This window comes from Scatophagus argus, chromosome 13 (assembly GCF_020382885.2).
Source record: "Scatophagus argus isolate fScaArg1 chromosome 13, fScaArg1.pri, whole genome shotgun sequence".
NCBI lineage: Eukaryota > Metazoa > Chordata > Actinopteri > Scatophagidae > Scatophagus > Scatophagus argus.
In genome coordinates, this window is record NC_058505.1 from 16,107,710 (window position 1) to 16,125,427 (window position 17,718).

Genomic DNA, 17,718 nt, shown 5'->3' on the forward strand with positions numbered 1-17,718 from the left:
CTTCAAGGAGAGCGTGAACAGGAAGTGTGTGTGGATAATGGATGAATTGATTGATGGACGGCTGGATTGGTTCTTAGGGGGTGATTTACAAAAACTTCAAACATCTGCGGATACAAACCTACAAAGTTTGGTTTTGAAATTCCAGTAAAAGACTTTATTCTGCTTTGGAGATGTAGACAAACAGTTTACTCTTGGATTATGTAGGCATTCATAAATTCATATGAAAGGTCAGAAACAATTTGTGTGTGTGACAACATGATCACGGCTTTGTTGTCTCTCAGAAGTTTCCAGGCTGGCATTTGTTTTCAGCTGGTGGTGGGCAAATAGCAAATTGAAAGGCAGCAACAGGCTATCTTCAGCCTTAGCAGAATTTCTACAAGATAGAGGTCATGGAGGTTTTACAAATAATAGACAATGAGAGTATATTTTAATAATAATAATAATTAAGATAGAAGATAACAACAGTACGTGCGTTTACTCACCAACTGTAACCAGCTACGACCTGAAAGCAACATATTGAGGGACAGCAGTAAATATGTGGAGCCTCAAGTGATGTCACAACTATTAAATCACTGATCGAACTGTTGTTGGTTGGCTTGAATTGTGGGTAATGTAGGTAGCTGTTGGAAGTGGAATAAAAAAAGACGATATCTCTTGTTCTGTTGTGTTAATTCTGAGGGGATTTTTATTCATGGTCCAACAATAGTATCTGTGGAGTTTTTTCAAAGGAAAAGCCTGATATCTAAAAATCACCTGTCAGAATCCCTAAAGTTCACAAATTAACACACTACTGAGGAGCCATGTCATCACTGTGAGATTGCCAAGAAACAGAAATAAACTCCCAGAAAATAGCCCAGATATGCACCCCTATATATATGACTATAACGTGTCACAGCTAAGCTAGATGTTTCCCCTTTTCCAGTCTTTTGCTAAGCTGTTACACTAAACAGCTGCTGGCTGTACCTTCATACACTGCCCGAGTCCAGAAGAAGGCAAGACGCATTGCCACAGACCCCACCCACCCGGGCAACAAACTGTTTGTACCACTTCCATCAGGAAAGCGGTACAGGAACATTAAAACCAGCACCAACAGACTCAGGGACAGCTTCTTCCCCAGAGCTGTTAAAGCAATAACCCCCATACAGTGACACACTCACGTCCCACCCTCATACAAGACTTCACACATACACCCTCCCCCGTCTATCTGCATACACACACACAGCATAACATAGACTGGCACTAAGTGCACTTTATCTACCTCATTTTGTATTTTGTATTTTAGATTTTTAGATTTTTTCTTAAGTGTGCAATTTTAATTTTCTGCTGACTATTTATAAGTGTGTTTTTAAGCTGAGAATCTGCACAAAATTTCGTTATGCTTGCATAATGACAATAAAGACTCTTGAATCTTGAATCTTGCTATAGAGACATGAAGGTGGTGGCAGTGTCCTCATCTAACTCTCGGTAAGAGGGCAAATAATCATTTTCCCAAAATGTGAAACTATTCCTATTTTTTATCAGTAACAGAGGCAACAGTAACTTTATTTGACCATTTTGACCAGTGACCATATTGAGCTGAAAACAATGACAATTAGGATTTTTTTTTTTTTGCAGATACTGTCTGCACACCTCCTTCTACAACTGCCCCCTTTATTGGTTTGGTCTGTCCCATGAAGATTCATTTGGATACTTACAGTGAGAAAGAGTCATTCTTCCATTAGTGCACCGGCCCACAGAATAATGATCCGTCCACCAGTGGTCTTGTCTCACACATTCCAGTCTCACTGTCTCACCGTCTCTCACAAATTTGACTCCATCAGGCTTTAACGCAGGATATTCCTCAGTGTTCACAGAACAGAAGGCATCTGTCAGAAGGAACAACAAAAAATGTGTTAACTGTTCCAGCCAACCTCTTTGACACACCTTTAAAATTGACTTGTTTATACCTTTGCAGGTGGGTACTTGTGACCATGTGCCATCATTGTAGCACACCACTTTCTCTGGACCCACTCGTGTGTAAAAAACACCGCATTTGTATTTCAAATACATTGGATAAGTTTCCACAATGCTATTAAGAACTATGGGAGGTGTTCCACATCTGCTGACTGAAATAGAAAACATTGAAAGGTTTATGGAAACAAATATTTCAAGTGCAGAATTAATCAACTTAAAATTTCCCACCACATTTTGATTTCCTCAGCCTTTTACCAGCTGCCTCATTGATGGACCCAATCAGTCCCTGGAGAAGGTTATTGATTTAGAGCCATGTCTATATTCACCTTTGAATGACATGTTCACTACATCTCCCCCCCCCATGTTATACTGTAAACATGTTCTGAATTAGCAGAGATATTATCTGGCATATGTGATGTAAAAGGAAACACGATTAACTTATTTACTTGTGGTGATTTGAGGGTCAGTGTCTCTCCCAATGGATCCAGAGCTGCCAGAAGATCCTGTAAGACACAGTGGACACAGCAGTTAGTATCACCCTGGAAGGTTGTTTGATGCATTTTTTCTATCATGCTTTCAAAACCTTGAAAATAAAAAAAGTTGTGTTTGCTTGAGGAAGCAACAGTGACATTTGAAATGTTATGTTTTTCATTCACATTATAGATACAAATTAAATCCTACCTCCAAAGATTAGACACATGGATTTACTATTTTATATCTAATACAACCCAATAATCGACCTCCAGCTGTAGATTGTGTCCCAGTACCAGGAGCTGTAGTGTGGGACCCACCTGTTCCTTCCACTGTGGATACACCATGTCCAGTACCTACTCCAGTTCCTGTGCCTGAGGGGAATCAATAAAGGCATTAGATTAACAGCATATACTAGGGCTGGTACTGTGTTAAGGTGATAATTAAACAACTCTGACAATTATTTTATCGTGCAGTTGTTTTTATTATGAAAATTGTTTTTAAAGTCCGTTGCCCACTAGCTATCTAACCGTTGCTCACTTGCTCACTAAAAAAATGTCTTATTGCGCGATAAAATAAAAAACAATAATTGTCGGCGTTGATTAATTATTGCGTTAACACATTGACTTGCCTGGCCGTGACGCGTTAACGTGTTAACGTAGTCCCAGCCCTAGTATATACATATGATAAAGAAATATTAGATTCATGGATTTGCTAATTTATATGTTATGCAGCTCAGTAAACAACCTCCTCTTGTCCCAATGCCAGCAGATGTAGTGTGTCCTCCTACTGTAGAACCACCCTGTCCAGGACCTGTAAGAAAAAAAAAGCACACACACATTACACATCCATACCATATGAATCATTTTTTTATTTGATAAAAATTCATTCCTCTGTGTCTGGGTAAAAATCTAATAGATTATCTGTCTGCTTCGCTGTCATTCGTTAAGCCAGTATCAGTTCATTTGTTTGGACAACACGAGGGTAGCGCAACAAACTATTAACACAACACTGTCATCTTATTGCTTTAGAAAATGCGTATGGGGAACTTGTATGTACACATCCTGCACAAACACAGAGCAACATTAACATTCATTTGTTTGTCCCTTTGTTGTAATCCACTGACTGAATTATTTACATGGTGGGAAATAACCTATTGCCATAAGGAATTAGAAACTTACGTAACATAAATTTGACTTATTTTGCTCAGTTAAGTTTTTACATTGTAGAAATGGCTTCTTCTGTCTATGTCCCCATTCTTTTAGCCTTGCTTTTGGGATCCAGGTCATAAAAAAGTTTATAAAAATCAAAGTACTGTATCTGGAAACCAAATAAAATAAGTCAAATCTGTGCTTGATAAATGTGTGTTTCCACAGATCCTTATGACAAAGAAATGTTTTCCACCACATATACACTTCAGTTCACGTAAGCCTGATGTTGCTATACACTCCTCTCTTGAGCACCTAGCTGTGATTACAGCCTGACTACTGAGATTCTGAGTAACTGAGACAATTTTTTTCATTGTATTTCCACCTAGATCATAAAACCTTGAGTATAAAAACAAGTCACCGAAATCTGTTGTAAAATATGAATGTCAGTGTGACAGTGTTTGTTGACAGGCTGGTCTTGACCTTTCCAACATGATGGTGATGTTGATGTAAAATCTGTTGGCCTATGAGGTATCTGTTTCTGTATCTATGGTAACAGCAAACTCAATTCCTCACAACAGCAGTCCACAAAACAATCAGTGATGTCAAAGTGGCTCTGCGATCCACATGATGAATATAAGTACAATATTTATTCTTGACATTACTCACACTCCTTTTCACATTCACTGCCTTTTACAAAGGAAATGAAAAAAACTGTTAACGAGTGAACAGGCCAGATTTAAAAGAGAAACTGGCTTTGCAAATGCTTCATGAGAAAGGATATACAGCATGTTTGGTAGATCTCAAGATTACACACAAGAACAAAACTTCCCTGACAGTGCTCTGTTGAGAGTCACGTGATTCGCTGATGATACAAAAATATTTGTTAGTAAATTTAATGCCAGTTCATATATACATTATTACATATCTCAGTACATTGTTCACTTACTGCACGTTGGGCCTTCACTCCAGTTTCCAGCTATGCAATAGATGGTTTTTTTATCTTCTTCCTTCGCAGTATATCCATGTTCACATTCATACTGCACTGTTGAATCTTCAGCAAACAGCTCCTGGTACTCCTGATGAATGACGACAGCGTGAAGGATTTTAGGGGGCTCGCTGCATGTATCGTTACTTTCTGTAAATAAGAAATTAAATCATGAATAAGAACAGTAGAAGGTGTCCTAATGGATCACTATTTGATTGTTGTAGTGAGTGACATGAGTTTAAGCTGTAGACACTGATATTGCTATTTTCTGGCTTGTTTCACAGTTAATGTGGGGAACACACTGACAGACTTACTCTCACAGACTGGCACCGAGGACCATGTTCCACTTATACATTTGGCTGTCGCATCATTGTTTTTGTGGACATATCCTTTTTCACATGTTATCCTTAGTGTGTGTTCGTTCTCATACCATCCATTTTGGTTTTCAATGTAGTTTGCATTGGGGATAGTTGGAGGAAGGCAGGCTGATTCGACTAAAGAAATAAGAACACAGCAACATTTTCGTGACTTGATTCCTAATAACAGATTTCAAGTTGTGAACAGTTCAGTTTAAGAGTATATGGTTTAATGTCTTTAGATGTCTAAAGGCATTAAACCATACAGCTTCACAATAAATCCATTCTATTACAAATTTATTTGTATTCCATTTGACACAATGTTGCATCTAAAATGAGCAGTATCATCATGCAGATATGTGAAATTCCATTTTTATGTTGTCTGTTTATGGAGTTTCTGGAGTAATCTGATCTTATTTTTGTCTTTTCATTGGAGCTGCTGACTTTCAGTTCATCATGTATTGTGATAAATGACAGCATCAATCCTGAGCAGCACACACAACTTCATGACCACTTTGGATTTAACAGTTTCAAAGGATCTTCAGACAACACAGTACAGATGTCTACAGAACACCTACCGACACATTGTGGTTTGGGAGACCATTTCCCATTCTGACATGTGCTTGTAACCCACCATCCCTCCACTGCCGGCTTCAGTCCATTATCACAGGCATAAGTGAGCTGTGTTCCATGCAAATAAATTACTTTTTCAGGGACAACATAACCTCCTTTCAGGTCAGGAGCAGTACAAGACTGTTCTGCACTTTGTACTGAAATAAAATGTTAAACAAAAGTGCATATTAAACATATATTTAATAAATGACATTGCTTCTAAGTGACAGAATTTAATGTGCTTACCATACAGCACTCCTGGACACCAAACCAGGAGAACAAATCCAAGATATCTCACACACATTTTGTCAAGAATTAAATTAACACGACAAAGCAGAGCTAAAAGACCAGTTCAAATCCAGACTAGTTAATAATTGTCAATGACATTTCCCCAAAGAGCTAAGAAGTTAAGAAATAGTAAACATTACACTGAGTTACTGTCATCATGCTGTTGCTCGGAAGCCAACACACAAACGTCCTGCACTAACCAGATCAGTCACATGTTACAAAAATATCTTGTTCAAATAAGATTTGCAAATGTAAACAAGATACACAGATCAATGTGTTGCTATAATTGTTGTAAAATTTTGACTTCAAATATAATATTTTTTGACATATTAGTACAGACTACCGTGTACACAATGAGCTTATCTAAGAATAGTTAAAAAAAATTCTAGAAAACACTGCTCTCGTTAATTTGTTTAATAAAAGCCCAGAATGACTTGTTTGATTTCTTTCACTGTGTTTACTACAAAAATCTATAAAATTGTTTAAGGTCCAGATTTCAACTGATTGCACAGACTGCTGTGACCAGAGGTCAGTATTATGAAACAAGCACAGTGAAGACACAGGGCAGTCTTTAGAACCAGAAGTGAAGTTCTGTAAAGATACATTTAATTGTAAAATAAAGAAAATAAAGATGGCATCATCACCCATGTTAACTCTTAGTCAGGAGATATTTATTCACCTTGTGGTCACACATTTTGTTTTTGAGTTCCAGCTATCAGTCTTAAAAGGTGTTGACACATCATGGTGGGAAAAATCACATTTGTAACTAATACAATGAATGCTGGCTTAATTACATTCAGCTGGTATTGTGCTTGCTGGCTCACTAACACAATGTCATGGCTCACTGAGACATTTGAATACAACACAGCCATTATTAATGTTATTAGTGACAAATGCCTTCATCACAAGTCAAAGTATCTGCTGTGAAAGAAGCCTTTTGTATTAAACTTATTATAAAGTAGATTTCTGCCCAGTTAGAGCTCCTGCTGTTGATCCTTGGGCTGGACGTACTTTAATGTTTTGGAAAGGCAATGTATTATCACTTAAACTGAAATTATAATACAGCCCTGATTCCAAAGCAGGCATAAGCCTGGTTAAATGGTTAAACTGGTTAAATGTGGTGATGGCAGTTTTAATGCACAGAGATACTGTAACAACATCCTGAGGCTCATTCATCTGCAGCCACCACCTCACATTGCAGCATTATAAAGCACGACCCCCTGTTGCAAGGATCTGTGCACAATTACTGGAAGCTGAAACAGTATTCATGTGTGGGAGGCTCTGGATCAACGTGTACAACAGTATGTTCCAGTTCCCGTCAATATGCAGCAACAACTGACAGTTACTATCAACAACCTGATAGTGGACACCAGATGCTGATATTGGTTGTGATCCATGTGCCCCCCACCCCCATCTTTGATGTATCTGTGACCGAAAATGCACATCATCGGTGAATTTGTGCTTCAAATGTTAGAGAAATAAGTCTCATTTGTGAATAAAAAACTCTTACATTGTTTTTGACATCAAACTGTGAAAAACTGTTCATTCATATTTTGGTTAGCATATGTGTTTAGGGAAAAAGCAGTGAATTCCTAGTAGTATGTAATATTTATTCAATTATTATTCCCTTCATAGATCAAAATGAAAAGCCAAAAGTGGACATTTAAGAAATCCAAAACCAACTTTGTCAGCACATTCATAAACTTTATTTCTAAATTTTCCAGTTGATGATGGGTGGACTCCAGAGGCAGTTGCAGGTTACCCTTTGTGACGCAGCCTTAACAGGTATTCTAGGAAACACAACATTACACATTACAATAATACAATAAAATAAATAACAATGAAATAAGTTGTAGAAGTGCTTCATTTGAGACACTTCAGAAGAACATCACTATGTGTTTCTTTGAAGACCACATCCAGGAGTAACACTCACCGCCTTTAGCTGAATCCAGCTACAACCTGAAACAGTCAGGTAGAAGAACAAAAGTGACTACATGGCACAGCTTATTGACTGAATGTGGAGGTGAGGGCTGATGAACCTAATGTTCTGTCTTTTGAGCCTTTCTTATTCTTTACCCTGCTTAAACCATCACACATTTGCTGGACCGATTTACTGGTAAATAATTCTAATCAAAAGGTATGTGTAAAGTCAGTAAACAGTTAACAGTTGACCAAACAAAAAATCAAAATAGAGACAGAAGCATTATCTTGGAGACATCACAGACAATTCCTTTAAATGTAAATTCAAATGATCATTGCAGTCAATCTATGTCTCAGATGTGTGAATCTGCATGGATCAAATAACTATCTGAAATGCACTTTAACTACATTCTTGAGGAGCGTTCCGATTGAGGTTGTTAACAGTTCACATTCTGCCCACAGGCTGCCCCCTTTATTGGTTTGGTTTGGATTCATTTGGATACTTACAGTGAGAAAGAGTCATTCTTCCATTAGCGCACCGGCCCACAGAATAATGATCCGTCCACCAGTGGTCTTGTCTCGCACATTCCAGTCTCACTGTCTCACCGTCTCTCACAAATGTAACTCCATCAGGCTTTAACGCAGGATATTCCTCAGTGTTCACAGAACAGAAGGCATCTGTCAGAAGGAACAACAAAAAATGTGCTAACTGTTCCAGCCAACCTCTTTGACACACCTTTACAATTGACTTGTTTATACCTTTGCAGGTGGGTACTTGTGACCATGTGCCATCATTGTAGCACACCACTTTCTCTGGACCCACTCGTGTGTAAAAAACACCGCATTTGTAGTTCAAATACATTGGATAAGTTTCCACATCACTATTAAGAACTATGGGAGGTGCTCCACATCTGCTGACTGAAATAGAAAACATTGAAAGGTTTATGGAAACAAATATTTCAAGTGCAGAATTAATCAACTTAAAATTTTTCAGCCTTTTACCAGCTGCCTCATTGATGGATCCAATCAGTCCCTGGAGAAGGTTATTGATTTAGAGCCATGTCTATATTCAGCTTTGAATGACATGTTCACTACATTTTCCCCCAAATTATACTGTAAACATGTTCTGAATTAGCAGAGATATTATCTGGCATATGTGATGTAAAAGGAAACATGATTAACTTATTTACTTGCAGTGATTTGAGAGTCAGTGTCTCTCCCACTGGATCCAGAGCTGCCAGAAGATCCTGTAAGACACAGTGGACACAGCAGTTAGTATCACCCTGGAAGGTTGTTTGATACATTTTTCTATCACATTTGAAAGGTTCCCTTTGCTTGACTGATTGCTGTTCATTTCCAGTCAATGTTAAGTAGGCTCCTTATTCAGCTGTAACCTGATAAGAATAAGCAGATGACAGCAATAACAATAATGTGGAAACTCTATGGATGTTTGACGATTTAGTCTGTCTAAATGCAACATTTTTACTAAGACCAAAGACCATAAATATGTCTGAAATTTTTTCCTGTTACTAACCCCCAAAACAACAGATATAATGACAATTTTTCCATCTCTAGTAATCTGTACATGCAAATATTTGATGAGAGCAGATAAAGATTTTCATTTTCTCTGCATTTTTGGCACTGAAACCTGGATAAAAACAGACACTTTCGAACTCTTTTCATACAGAATATCTCTCTGAATACAGCTCCATGCACACTGTTGGAGTGGAGAAATCCAAAGTTTGACAGGTCAGTCATGCTTAGATGGACGGACAGTCCATGTTCAGGGGAAGCTTTGTCTATTTTACATTTAATAAAGAGTATTTTTATCACTCATATCACAGCGCATTGTCCACTTACTGCACGTTGGGCCTTCACTCCAGTTTCCAGATATGCAATAGATGGTTTTTTTATCTTCTTCCGTCGCAGTATATCCATCTTTACATTCATACTGCACTGTTGAATCTTCAGCAAACAGCTCCTGGTACTCCTGATGAATGACGACAGCATCAGGTATTTTAGGGGGCTCGCTGCATGCACTGATACTTCCTGTATAATAAAAATAAGCAAATAAATATTTGTCATCAAGAGATAAAGACGTTTCAATGACACTGATAGTCTTCTGGTCACTGTGAGAACATCTGAAAGACTTACGCTCACAGATTGGCACAGAAGACCACATTCCACTCATACATATAGCTGTGAAATCCCGGTCCTTGGTTTCATATCCTTTGTCACACGTTATCCTAATTTTGTGTCCTTCCTCATACCAACCATTTGAGCTTTCTGTGTATCTTCCATTGGGTATCTCTGGTGGAATGCAGGCTTGTTCCTCTGAGAGACCAAAAGCAGTTTGTCAGTATTTGCTGATATTTTTAAACTATTTAAGGTAAGTTATATTTCTAAAATTTGCATAAACATTATCAGAAATTGTTTAGTATCTTGAAAGACTTGCTGTTAAAGGGAGAGGAATATGACTGTCTGCACCAGTTTCCATGGCAACAAATCATATGTTGAATATTTCAGTCTGTACCAATGGACTGACCAACAGACTGACATCGTCATTCTCAAAGCGATGGAGCAAACGTATGCAGAAAAGGAAGAACTGGAGATGCGTTTAGGGTACACTTACCGATGCACTGTGGTTCATGAGACCATTTGCCATTTTGACACGTGCTTTGTACCCACCAACCCTTTACTGCGGGTTTACGTCCGGTATCACAGGAATAGGTCAGCTTTGTTCCATCAGAATAAGTCTCTTGCTGTGGGGCAAAGAAACCACCATGCAGTGTGGGAGCACTACAGGACTGTTGTGCTGCAATACAATCGGGAGCAACAGTGACTTCAGGGTGACTTTTTTATGTTGTGAACAAAGCAGGTGGTTGTAAGTTAAAGTATCCAATATTCTTACCGTGTAGCATCCCAGGAAACAAAATGAGAAGAACAAATCCAAGATATCTGGAGCACATCCTTTCAAGAGTGAAATCATCACACAGTAACGTAGAACTGAGAACCTGCTCCACATCAGAACCAGTTAATAATTGTTGAAGGCCTTCAGCCCAAAAGTTTGTGGAGTAAACACTCTGGCATCTGGGAGCCAAGAGGAAGATGGGCAAATAGAGAGCACATGTGCGTGGACACACACACACACACACGCACAAAATATTTGGATGGCTCCAAATTCAGATCAGTCACATTTGTAAACACATCTTGATTAAATGAGGTTCCTAATGAACATGATTTTGTTCATTTATGTGTTATATATGGCTTCTTGTATTTATTGTGTTAATTCCACATTAGCTCATTCATTTGGACGAGGTCTGTGACCATGATTGATTTGTCTCTAAAGTAGAACTTTCAGACCACCAACAGATCATTTACTCTCAAACTCTATCTACGAAAATCAGTTAGATTATGTAGAGTCCAAATTTCAAAATGATTTCCTGGACTGGAGCGATCAGAGACCAGTCTTACTGGCCCTGATTCAGTTATTTATCCAGCCTGGTTCACCTCTGCTTTCACATAATATCGACAAACACTATTTGGCCCTCAGTTACTTCTGAGAACACCACACACCTTCAGTACACTCAGATCTACATGGATATTCTGCCGTCATGTGAGATATTCTAATTTAAAAGTAGAATTACTGCCTTTCAGCGATTTGTATTCGCAAATCAGTCAAGTGTACATCCATGTCAATCTTGACATTTATAATATATGTAGTGAAGATGGTGAAGGAATTAATTTGACAACAAGTGAAAAGCATATTTTTTGGGGAAACAGAAGTTAAGTTATCACTTTATGGACACATATGATCCCTGTGAATAATTTCCAGTGAGAAACCAACAGATTCTTTTCAGTTTAGTGGGTGGACAGTTGGATGAACATGTACGAAATCTGATGATCTCTAAAATGACAGCTTGTGATGCCATAAGATTAAAAGTGTTCAGAGCAAATAACTTTGGTGAAGTCACTGAAAGTTTATTTTATAAAAAACTAAACACGTCCAGTGACTCATCATCTCGTGTGCATTATGAGCGACTTACCTCCACCTGTTCCTGGTGTGACCGTGAATTCAGTGACAATTTGCTCTCTTATAAACAACTGTCTTGACAAAACCAAAATTATTAACAAGAACATTGCCATACTCATTTTATGAGAAGTCTTTAGCTTCAACTTGATCCAGTAAGAGTTACAGATTCCTCATGAAGAGGAAGGAGGAGATGTCACTTTGATCATTTTTAACTAGTTCACTGAACAGTACAAAATGCAGATCAAATCCAAATGATAATTCAGAATGGTTATATGTTGTAAAATATGTGTGGGGGGAATCTTAAAGCAGTCAAATAAAGTTCTGTTGCAAATGGGGAATTATGTCTATTATTTTGAGCTAAATTGATATTTTTTAAGTCCAGTGTTTATCACATTTTCACTGCACTATGACATTCATAATGAGCCACACAGTTACAAGTGACACTTGAAGACAACAAATCTGTTTTAGGTTGCATGAAATCCTGGAACAAAATGCTGACTGGTCATTTGGTTCAGTAATTTAGTTCACACATTCATGTTCCCCTCAGGATGAATTCTTTTAACTTTGTGCAAGGTGTGCCATTAATTTGTGCTGCAGCCAAAAACCTGCAAAACTGGTAGCGTTGTCATCAGCCTTACACGTGCTCTGTATTTAATGCTAAATATCACGTCAGCATGCTAACAGGTCAAACTAAGATAGTTGACGTGGTCGACATTATGCCTGTTTAAAGTCATGCTAGCATGCTGATGTTAGCATTTAGTCCAACATGCTGCTGTGTCTAAATACACAAGTCAGAACCATTAGGGCGGCTGTAGACTCCTGGTCTTGTTGATCCAGAGATGTTTTCCTATTGAGTGGTGGCGATTAGAGAAGAGAATCAGCACACTTATGTGTCCATTAGTGAACAATCATGAATTGCACCTTCTTTTGGCTGGGCAGCCACAAGCTCCCTGAATTGTGTTTGTGTCATACTTTATAATGATGCTGTCTCGTGTGTATCAGAATGGGAAGACTTACAGCTTTATGTCCATGTTTAGTGGAAGGACTGTTGTAAACAGTCTGTTTACAAAATAACGCAAAATAACGCAAAGGTCTCTGTTGAGATTTTTGATGAACATTTTATTTAGACTGTGGTAGGCCGTACAATGTTAATCATGAATTCAAAGTATGTTATTAACTTCAGACTTTCAATCATGAAGATACAAGCTGACTATCAAATAACAATCAGTCCATCCATCAATATGGAAAAAACAATAACTGGGCTGGGAAAAAAGGCAAATGCTGATGTGAGAAATTATGTCCAAGTTGTTTTGTGAATGAGATATTTCAAAACATGGCCTTTGTCGTCAGTCCAGCAGTAGGTCCTTTTTGAGCATTTTATGAGCAAGCACCCTGTGACAACAAAAATAATATTAGTAATTGATTAATTACTGTAAAAGTGCATAATGAAAGAAAGTATTACCAGGCATTAAATACACAAAACAAGTGAAAAACACTTTAATTCTTTGAAAAGTACATCAAAGAAAAATAGTTACCCGTTGACGTTCACGTGGTCGGCAACCTAAAAAGAATAACAGCAGTGAATATATCAGTATGTGGGTCAGTTCACACAGACTTCTGTTACTGAAGTCTAGTTCACTGGCATGAGTGTCTTGAGCTCGGCCAAACCCATTGGATCAATCATAAGCACAGGCATTCAGTCTCTTTTGCTGAACCAAAGTTGTAATAACATCATCAGTTTTTACAAAGTGATTCTTGTATCCTGTAGCGAATCCTGGAGAGTTAGCAGTTTGGTGACAATAAAAAGGTTGAAGCTGAAGCAACGTGGCAATTTAAAATGTAAAGAACTTACTTATATACTTACATGGTGATACAGTTAGTCTTCCATTAGTACACTGAACAAGACTCTCATGAGGATCCCAAGTCCATATACATGGAAAATACTTCTCCTGTCCTTCTGTTAGATATTCAATTTTAGACACCAGAACATTAGATCCAACAGGCTGAGCAGGATCCACGACACAGTTGGCAGCTACAAACAAATCCACAGAAAAGAAAAACAAATGAATAATTGTGGGTAAGACCTCTGATAGACTCTTGGTAAAACAAACAGCGCTATTGACTTGTTTATGCTTCTGCAGATGGGTAGTCGTGACCAGTTGCCATCGCATTGACACAGTACGGCATCTGAACTGATTTGTGAGTAAAAGTCTTTGCATTGGTATTTCAAAAACATTGAAGTCACTTGCACAGGAACACCGTTTGGAATGACGCCATAGTAGACGACTGAAATAAAGAAAGAGGTTATTCAACGTTGTCAGCATGTCAGTGAAATAGTGATCACAGCAACAGTACAACCTCCTGTAATAAAGTGAACTCAGTGCGATCAGCTTGTAAATTTCTCTACCTAAATTTCTCTGCCGCCCTAATCAGTAGGATTCACAAGTGCTGTGATGAGCACATGATCCCTGACTGTCTTCTCACCAGCAAACACTGCCAGTTGTAACCGTTGGAAAGGATATACAAGCCACTACCATGAACTGAAGACCAGGTGCCAGACTGGACCCAAGTAGTCCCCAAACCATTTAGTAAGGCTGTACTGAAATTATACAGATCACTTTAGAAATTTACTCTTTGTTTTACACCAACTAGTTAGCAAGGGAAGACAGATTTCACCAATACATTTCCACCAGGTAAATGCATAAGCATACACAGGTTTGATATATGTGATGTGATTTACTTGTTATTGTGAGTAAAGGTCTCCTGTATCTCCCATTTGAGAAGAGAAGGTGAGAAGAAGATCCTGTCTGAATGGTTTCATACTATCACCTTTTAAAGATTTTGGAAAATTGGAAACTGCATTTAACTTCCAATTAATGATTATGAAATGATGTGATGGAGTGTGAGGAGCGTGCACACGGCAGGTACTGACAATACCCCTTGCATTTGGAAGATAAATTTTGTATGGTGGTTAGGGTGACTGTGCATGTTACATTAGATAGAGACACAGTTTAATCAATTCCTTAAGCTTTTGCTCTGCTGATTTTTTTTTTTGGTTTTTTAAAAAATACCTTCCAAAATTTTGTTATAACAAGCAGACGCTTTCAGCATGCAAATCCAAATTGACAGTGGACACATATTGATAATCTTCTGGTCACTGTTAGCTTTACAGCTTACTAGTATAGAACATGTGACAGACTTACGCTCACAGACTGGCACAGAAGACCACATTCCACTCATACATATAGCTGTGGCATCCCGGTCCTTGGTTTCATATCCTTTGTCACACGTTATCCCAATTCTGTGTCCTTCCTCATACCAACCACTTGAGCTTTCTGTGTATCTTCCATTGGGTATCTCTGGTGGAATGCAGCCTTCTTTCTCTGAGGGAGGAAAAACAACAACAACAACAACAAACAAATAAAAACATTTCTATCATGGTTTACCATAGGAGATATTTACTGACAGTCCACAGCTAACTTTACCTTCGCATCTTAACACTCAAAAAATGTAGGCAAAGCTGCCAATGGCTGGCTAGCTAAGAAGATATATAAATCTGACAAGTTGTGATTTAAGACTTCTGAAAAATATTTAATTTGCTAGATACTGGAGCAATTAAAATCTAATAAAGCAAACAAGTCAAATGTTTATTTTTGTAACCATTTTGGCTTATTACGGACTGATGATATAACTGTTAAACTCTTAGATATAACTACACTGAACAGTATCATTCACAGATGTATTAACTGTCGAGTTTTTACTCAAATCATACAGTGACTTTTGGAGGACTTCATATGTTTGTAGTATTTAAATGCTGAATAAATAATAAAGGTGTCCAAGGGGTATCAAAAAACCATGTGAAACATGAAAGGTGGCGTACTGTTTAAGCTGGACAACACTTTGACAGGACTGCAGCTTTGATAATGTTTCTTTAAATGTTTATTGTTTTTATAAACAGTCATGCTCAGACTTTTGTTACTTTATTGAGAGGTTTAGTAGACGGTCAGCTGTCCTTATGTTCAGTGAAAAGTATATTTATCACTGCATATCTTAGCACGTTGATCACTTACTGCACGTTGGGCCTTCACTCCAGTTTCCAGCTATACAATAGATGGTTTTTTTATCTTCTTCCTTCGCAGTATATCCATGTTCACATTCATACTGCACTGTTGAATCTTCAGCAAACAGCTCCTGGTACTCCTGATGAATGATGACGGCGTGAGGGATTTTAGGGGGCTCGCTGCATGCACTGACACTTTCTGTAAAAAATATGCATATTTGTAATCAGTGTGTATAGATACCTGGAGTGACTACTTAGTTGGCTTGCTTGCTGAATATTGTGGTGAGAAATAAAACCGAGCAGCAATAGCATTACAATATACAATTCTCATTTGAAAAAAAGCTGGGATGCTGTGTAAAACACAAATAAAACAGACTGTGATGATTTGCTGGTTCGTTGGTAACAGCTGATAGGATCATAACTGGGTATGAAAGAGCATCCTTGAAAGGCTTAGTCATTCAAAAGCAAGGATTGGGCGAAGTTCAGCACTGCATCGTATAAAGAGTATTATCACATGGGATCAGGCACACTTTGTAAGGCTACTGTTGATAAAAGCGTTTTGTTTGCAAATGATTGCCTTCTTACATTTTACACATTGTGCCAACTATATTGAAGTAGGGGTGGTGGACACATATTGATAATCTTCTGGTCACTGTTAGCTTTACAGCTTACTAGTATAGAACATGTGACAGACTTACGCTCACAGACTGGCACAGAAGACCACATTCCACTCATACATATAGCTGTGGCATCCCGGTCCTTGGTTTCATATCCTTTGTCACACGTTATCCTAATTTTGTGTCCTTGCTCATACCGACCATTTGAGCTTTCTGTGTATCTTCCATTGGGTATCTCTGGTGGAATGCAGGCTTCTTCCTCTGAGGGAGGAAAAACAACAATAACAACAAACAAATAAAAACATTTCTATCATGGTTTACCATAGGAGATATTTACTGACAGTCCACAGCTAACTTTACCCTCGCATCTTAACACTCAAAAAATGTAGGCAAAGCTGGCTAAGAAGATATACAAATCTGACAATTTGTGATTTATCAGGAGGTGCATATTACGAAAGACTTCAGAAAAATATTTAATTTGTTAAATACTGGAGCAATTTGTGTTCTATCTAATAAAGCAAACAAGTCAAATGTTTATTTTTGTCACCATTTTGGCTTCTTATTACGGACTGATGATATAACTGTTAAACTCTTAGATATAACTACACTGAACAGTATCATTCACAGATGTATTAACTGTCGAGTTTTTACTCAAATCATACAGTGACTTTTGGAGGACTTCATATGTTTGTAGTATTTAAATGCTGAATAAATAATAAAGGTGTCCAAGGGGTATCAAAAAACCATGTGAAACATGAAAGGTGGCGTACGGTTTAAGCTGGACAACACTTTGACAGGACTGCAGCATTCAAACAAACATACAGTGAACATATTATTGAACACTCACCAATGCATTGTGGTATATGGTGCCATTTGCCGTTTTGGCATGTGCTTGTTGCCCACCAACCCTCCACTGCTGGTTTACGTCCGTGATCGCAGGCATAAGTGAGCGAGTGGTTATGATCATATGTTTCACGCTCAGGGACAAAATAACCATCTTTCAGCCTGGGAGCTCTGCACCACTGTGCTGCACTTTGTGCTGAAACAGTGATAAGCAAGTGAGCACTATTCTGAAATTCTTTTCTGAAACACTGAAATGATAGAATTTGATGTTCTTACCATGCAACACTCCCGGAAACCAAACCAGAAGAACAAATCCAAGATATCTCGCACACATTTTGTGAGGAATTAAAATCAAAGCAGAGCAAAGAGTCCAAATCAGAGCCAGTTAATGATTGCCGAAAGCATTTCCTCTGAAAGTTAAGAAATGTG

At 38.1% G+C, this 17,718-nt stretch overlaps 1 protein-coding gene across 2 annotated transcripts; it reads right to left on the reverse strand.

The window, feature by feature from the left end:
- Positions 1-131: 131 nt before the first annotated feature.
- Positions 132-17,718, reverse strand: LOC124069196 (complement factor H-like). 2 transcript variants are annotated; one of them, XM_046408067.1, is made up of 11 exons: positions 17,566-17,718; positions 17,294-17,485; positions 16,528-16,707; positions 15,840-16,028; positions 14,973-15,152; positions 9,597-9,785; positions 2,400-2,456; positions 1,947-2,105; positions 1,695-1,865; positions 483-502; positions 132-373 (listed from the first exon to the last, which is right to left on the reverse strand). In XM_046408067.1, the coding sequence occupies exons 1-11, from the start codon at positions 17,621-17,623 to the stop codon at positions 362-364; spliced, it is 1,407 nt and encodes a 468-aa protein (XP_046264023.1). In that variant the 5' UTR covers positions 17,624-17,718; the 3' UTR covers positions 132-361. The 2 variants fall into 2 exon arrangements, with proteins under 2 accessions (XP_046264023.1, XP_046264024.1); XM_046408068.1 differs by lacking the exons at positions 9,597-9,785; positions 14,973-15,152; positions 15,840-16,028; ... (1 more) ...; positions 17,294-17,485; positions 17,566-17,718 and adding exons at positions 2,745-2,798; positions 3,172-3,237; positions 4,522-4,710; ... (1 more) ...; positions 5,495-5,686; positions 5,775-5,935.

Bases quoted from the DNA above. Each gene is read 5' to 3' on its own strand.
- LOC124069196 (XM_046408067.1), bottom strand. From the start codon at position 17,623: ATGTGTGCGAGATATCTTGGATTTGTTCTTCTGGTTTGGTTTCCGGGA. The intron at 17,486-17,565 runs GTAAGAACATCA...TCACTGTTTCAG, and splicing joins GTTTCCGGGAGTGTTGCATG to CACAAAGTGCAGCACAGTGG. The intron at 16,029-16,527 runs GTAAGTCTGTCA...TATTTTTTACAG, and splicing joins TTCTGTGCCAGTCTGTGAGC to AAAGTGTCAGTGCATGCAGC.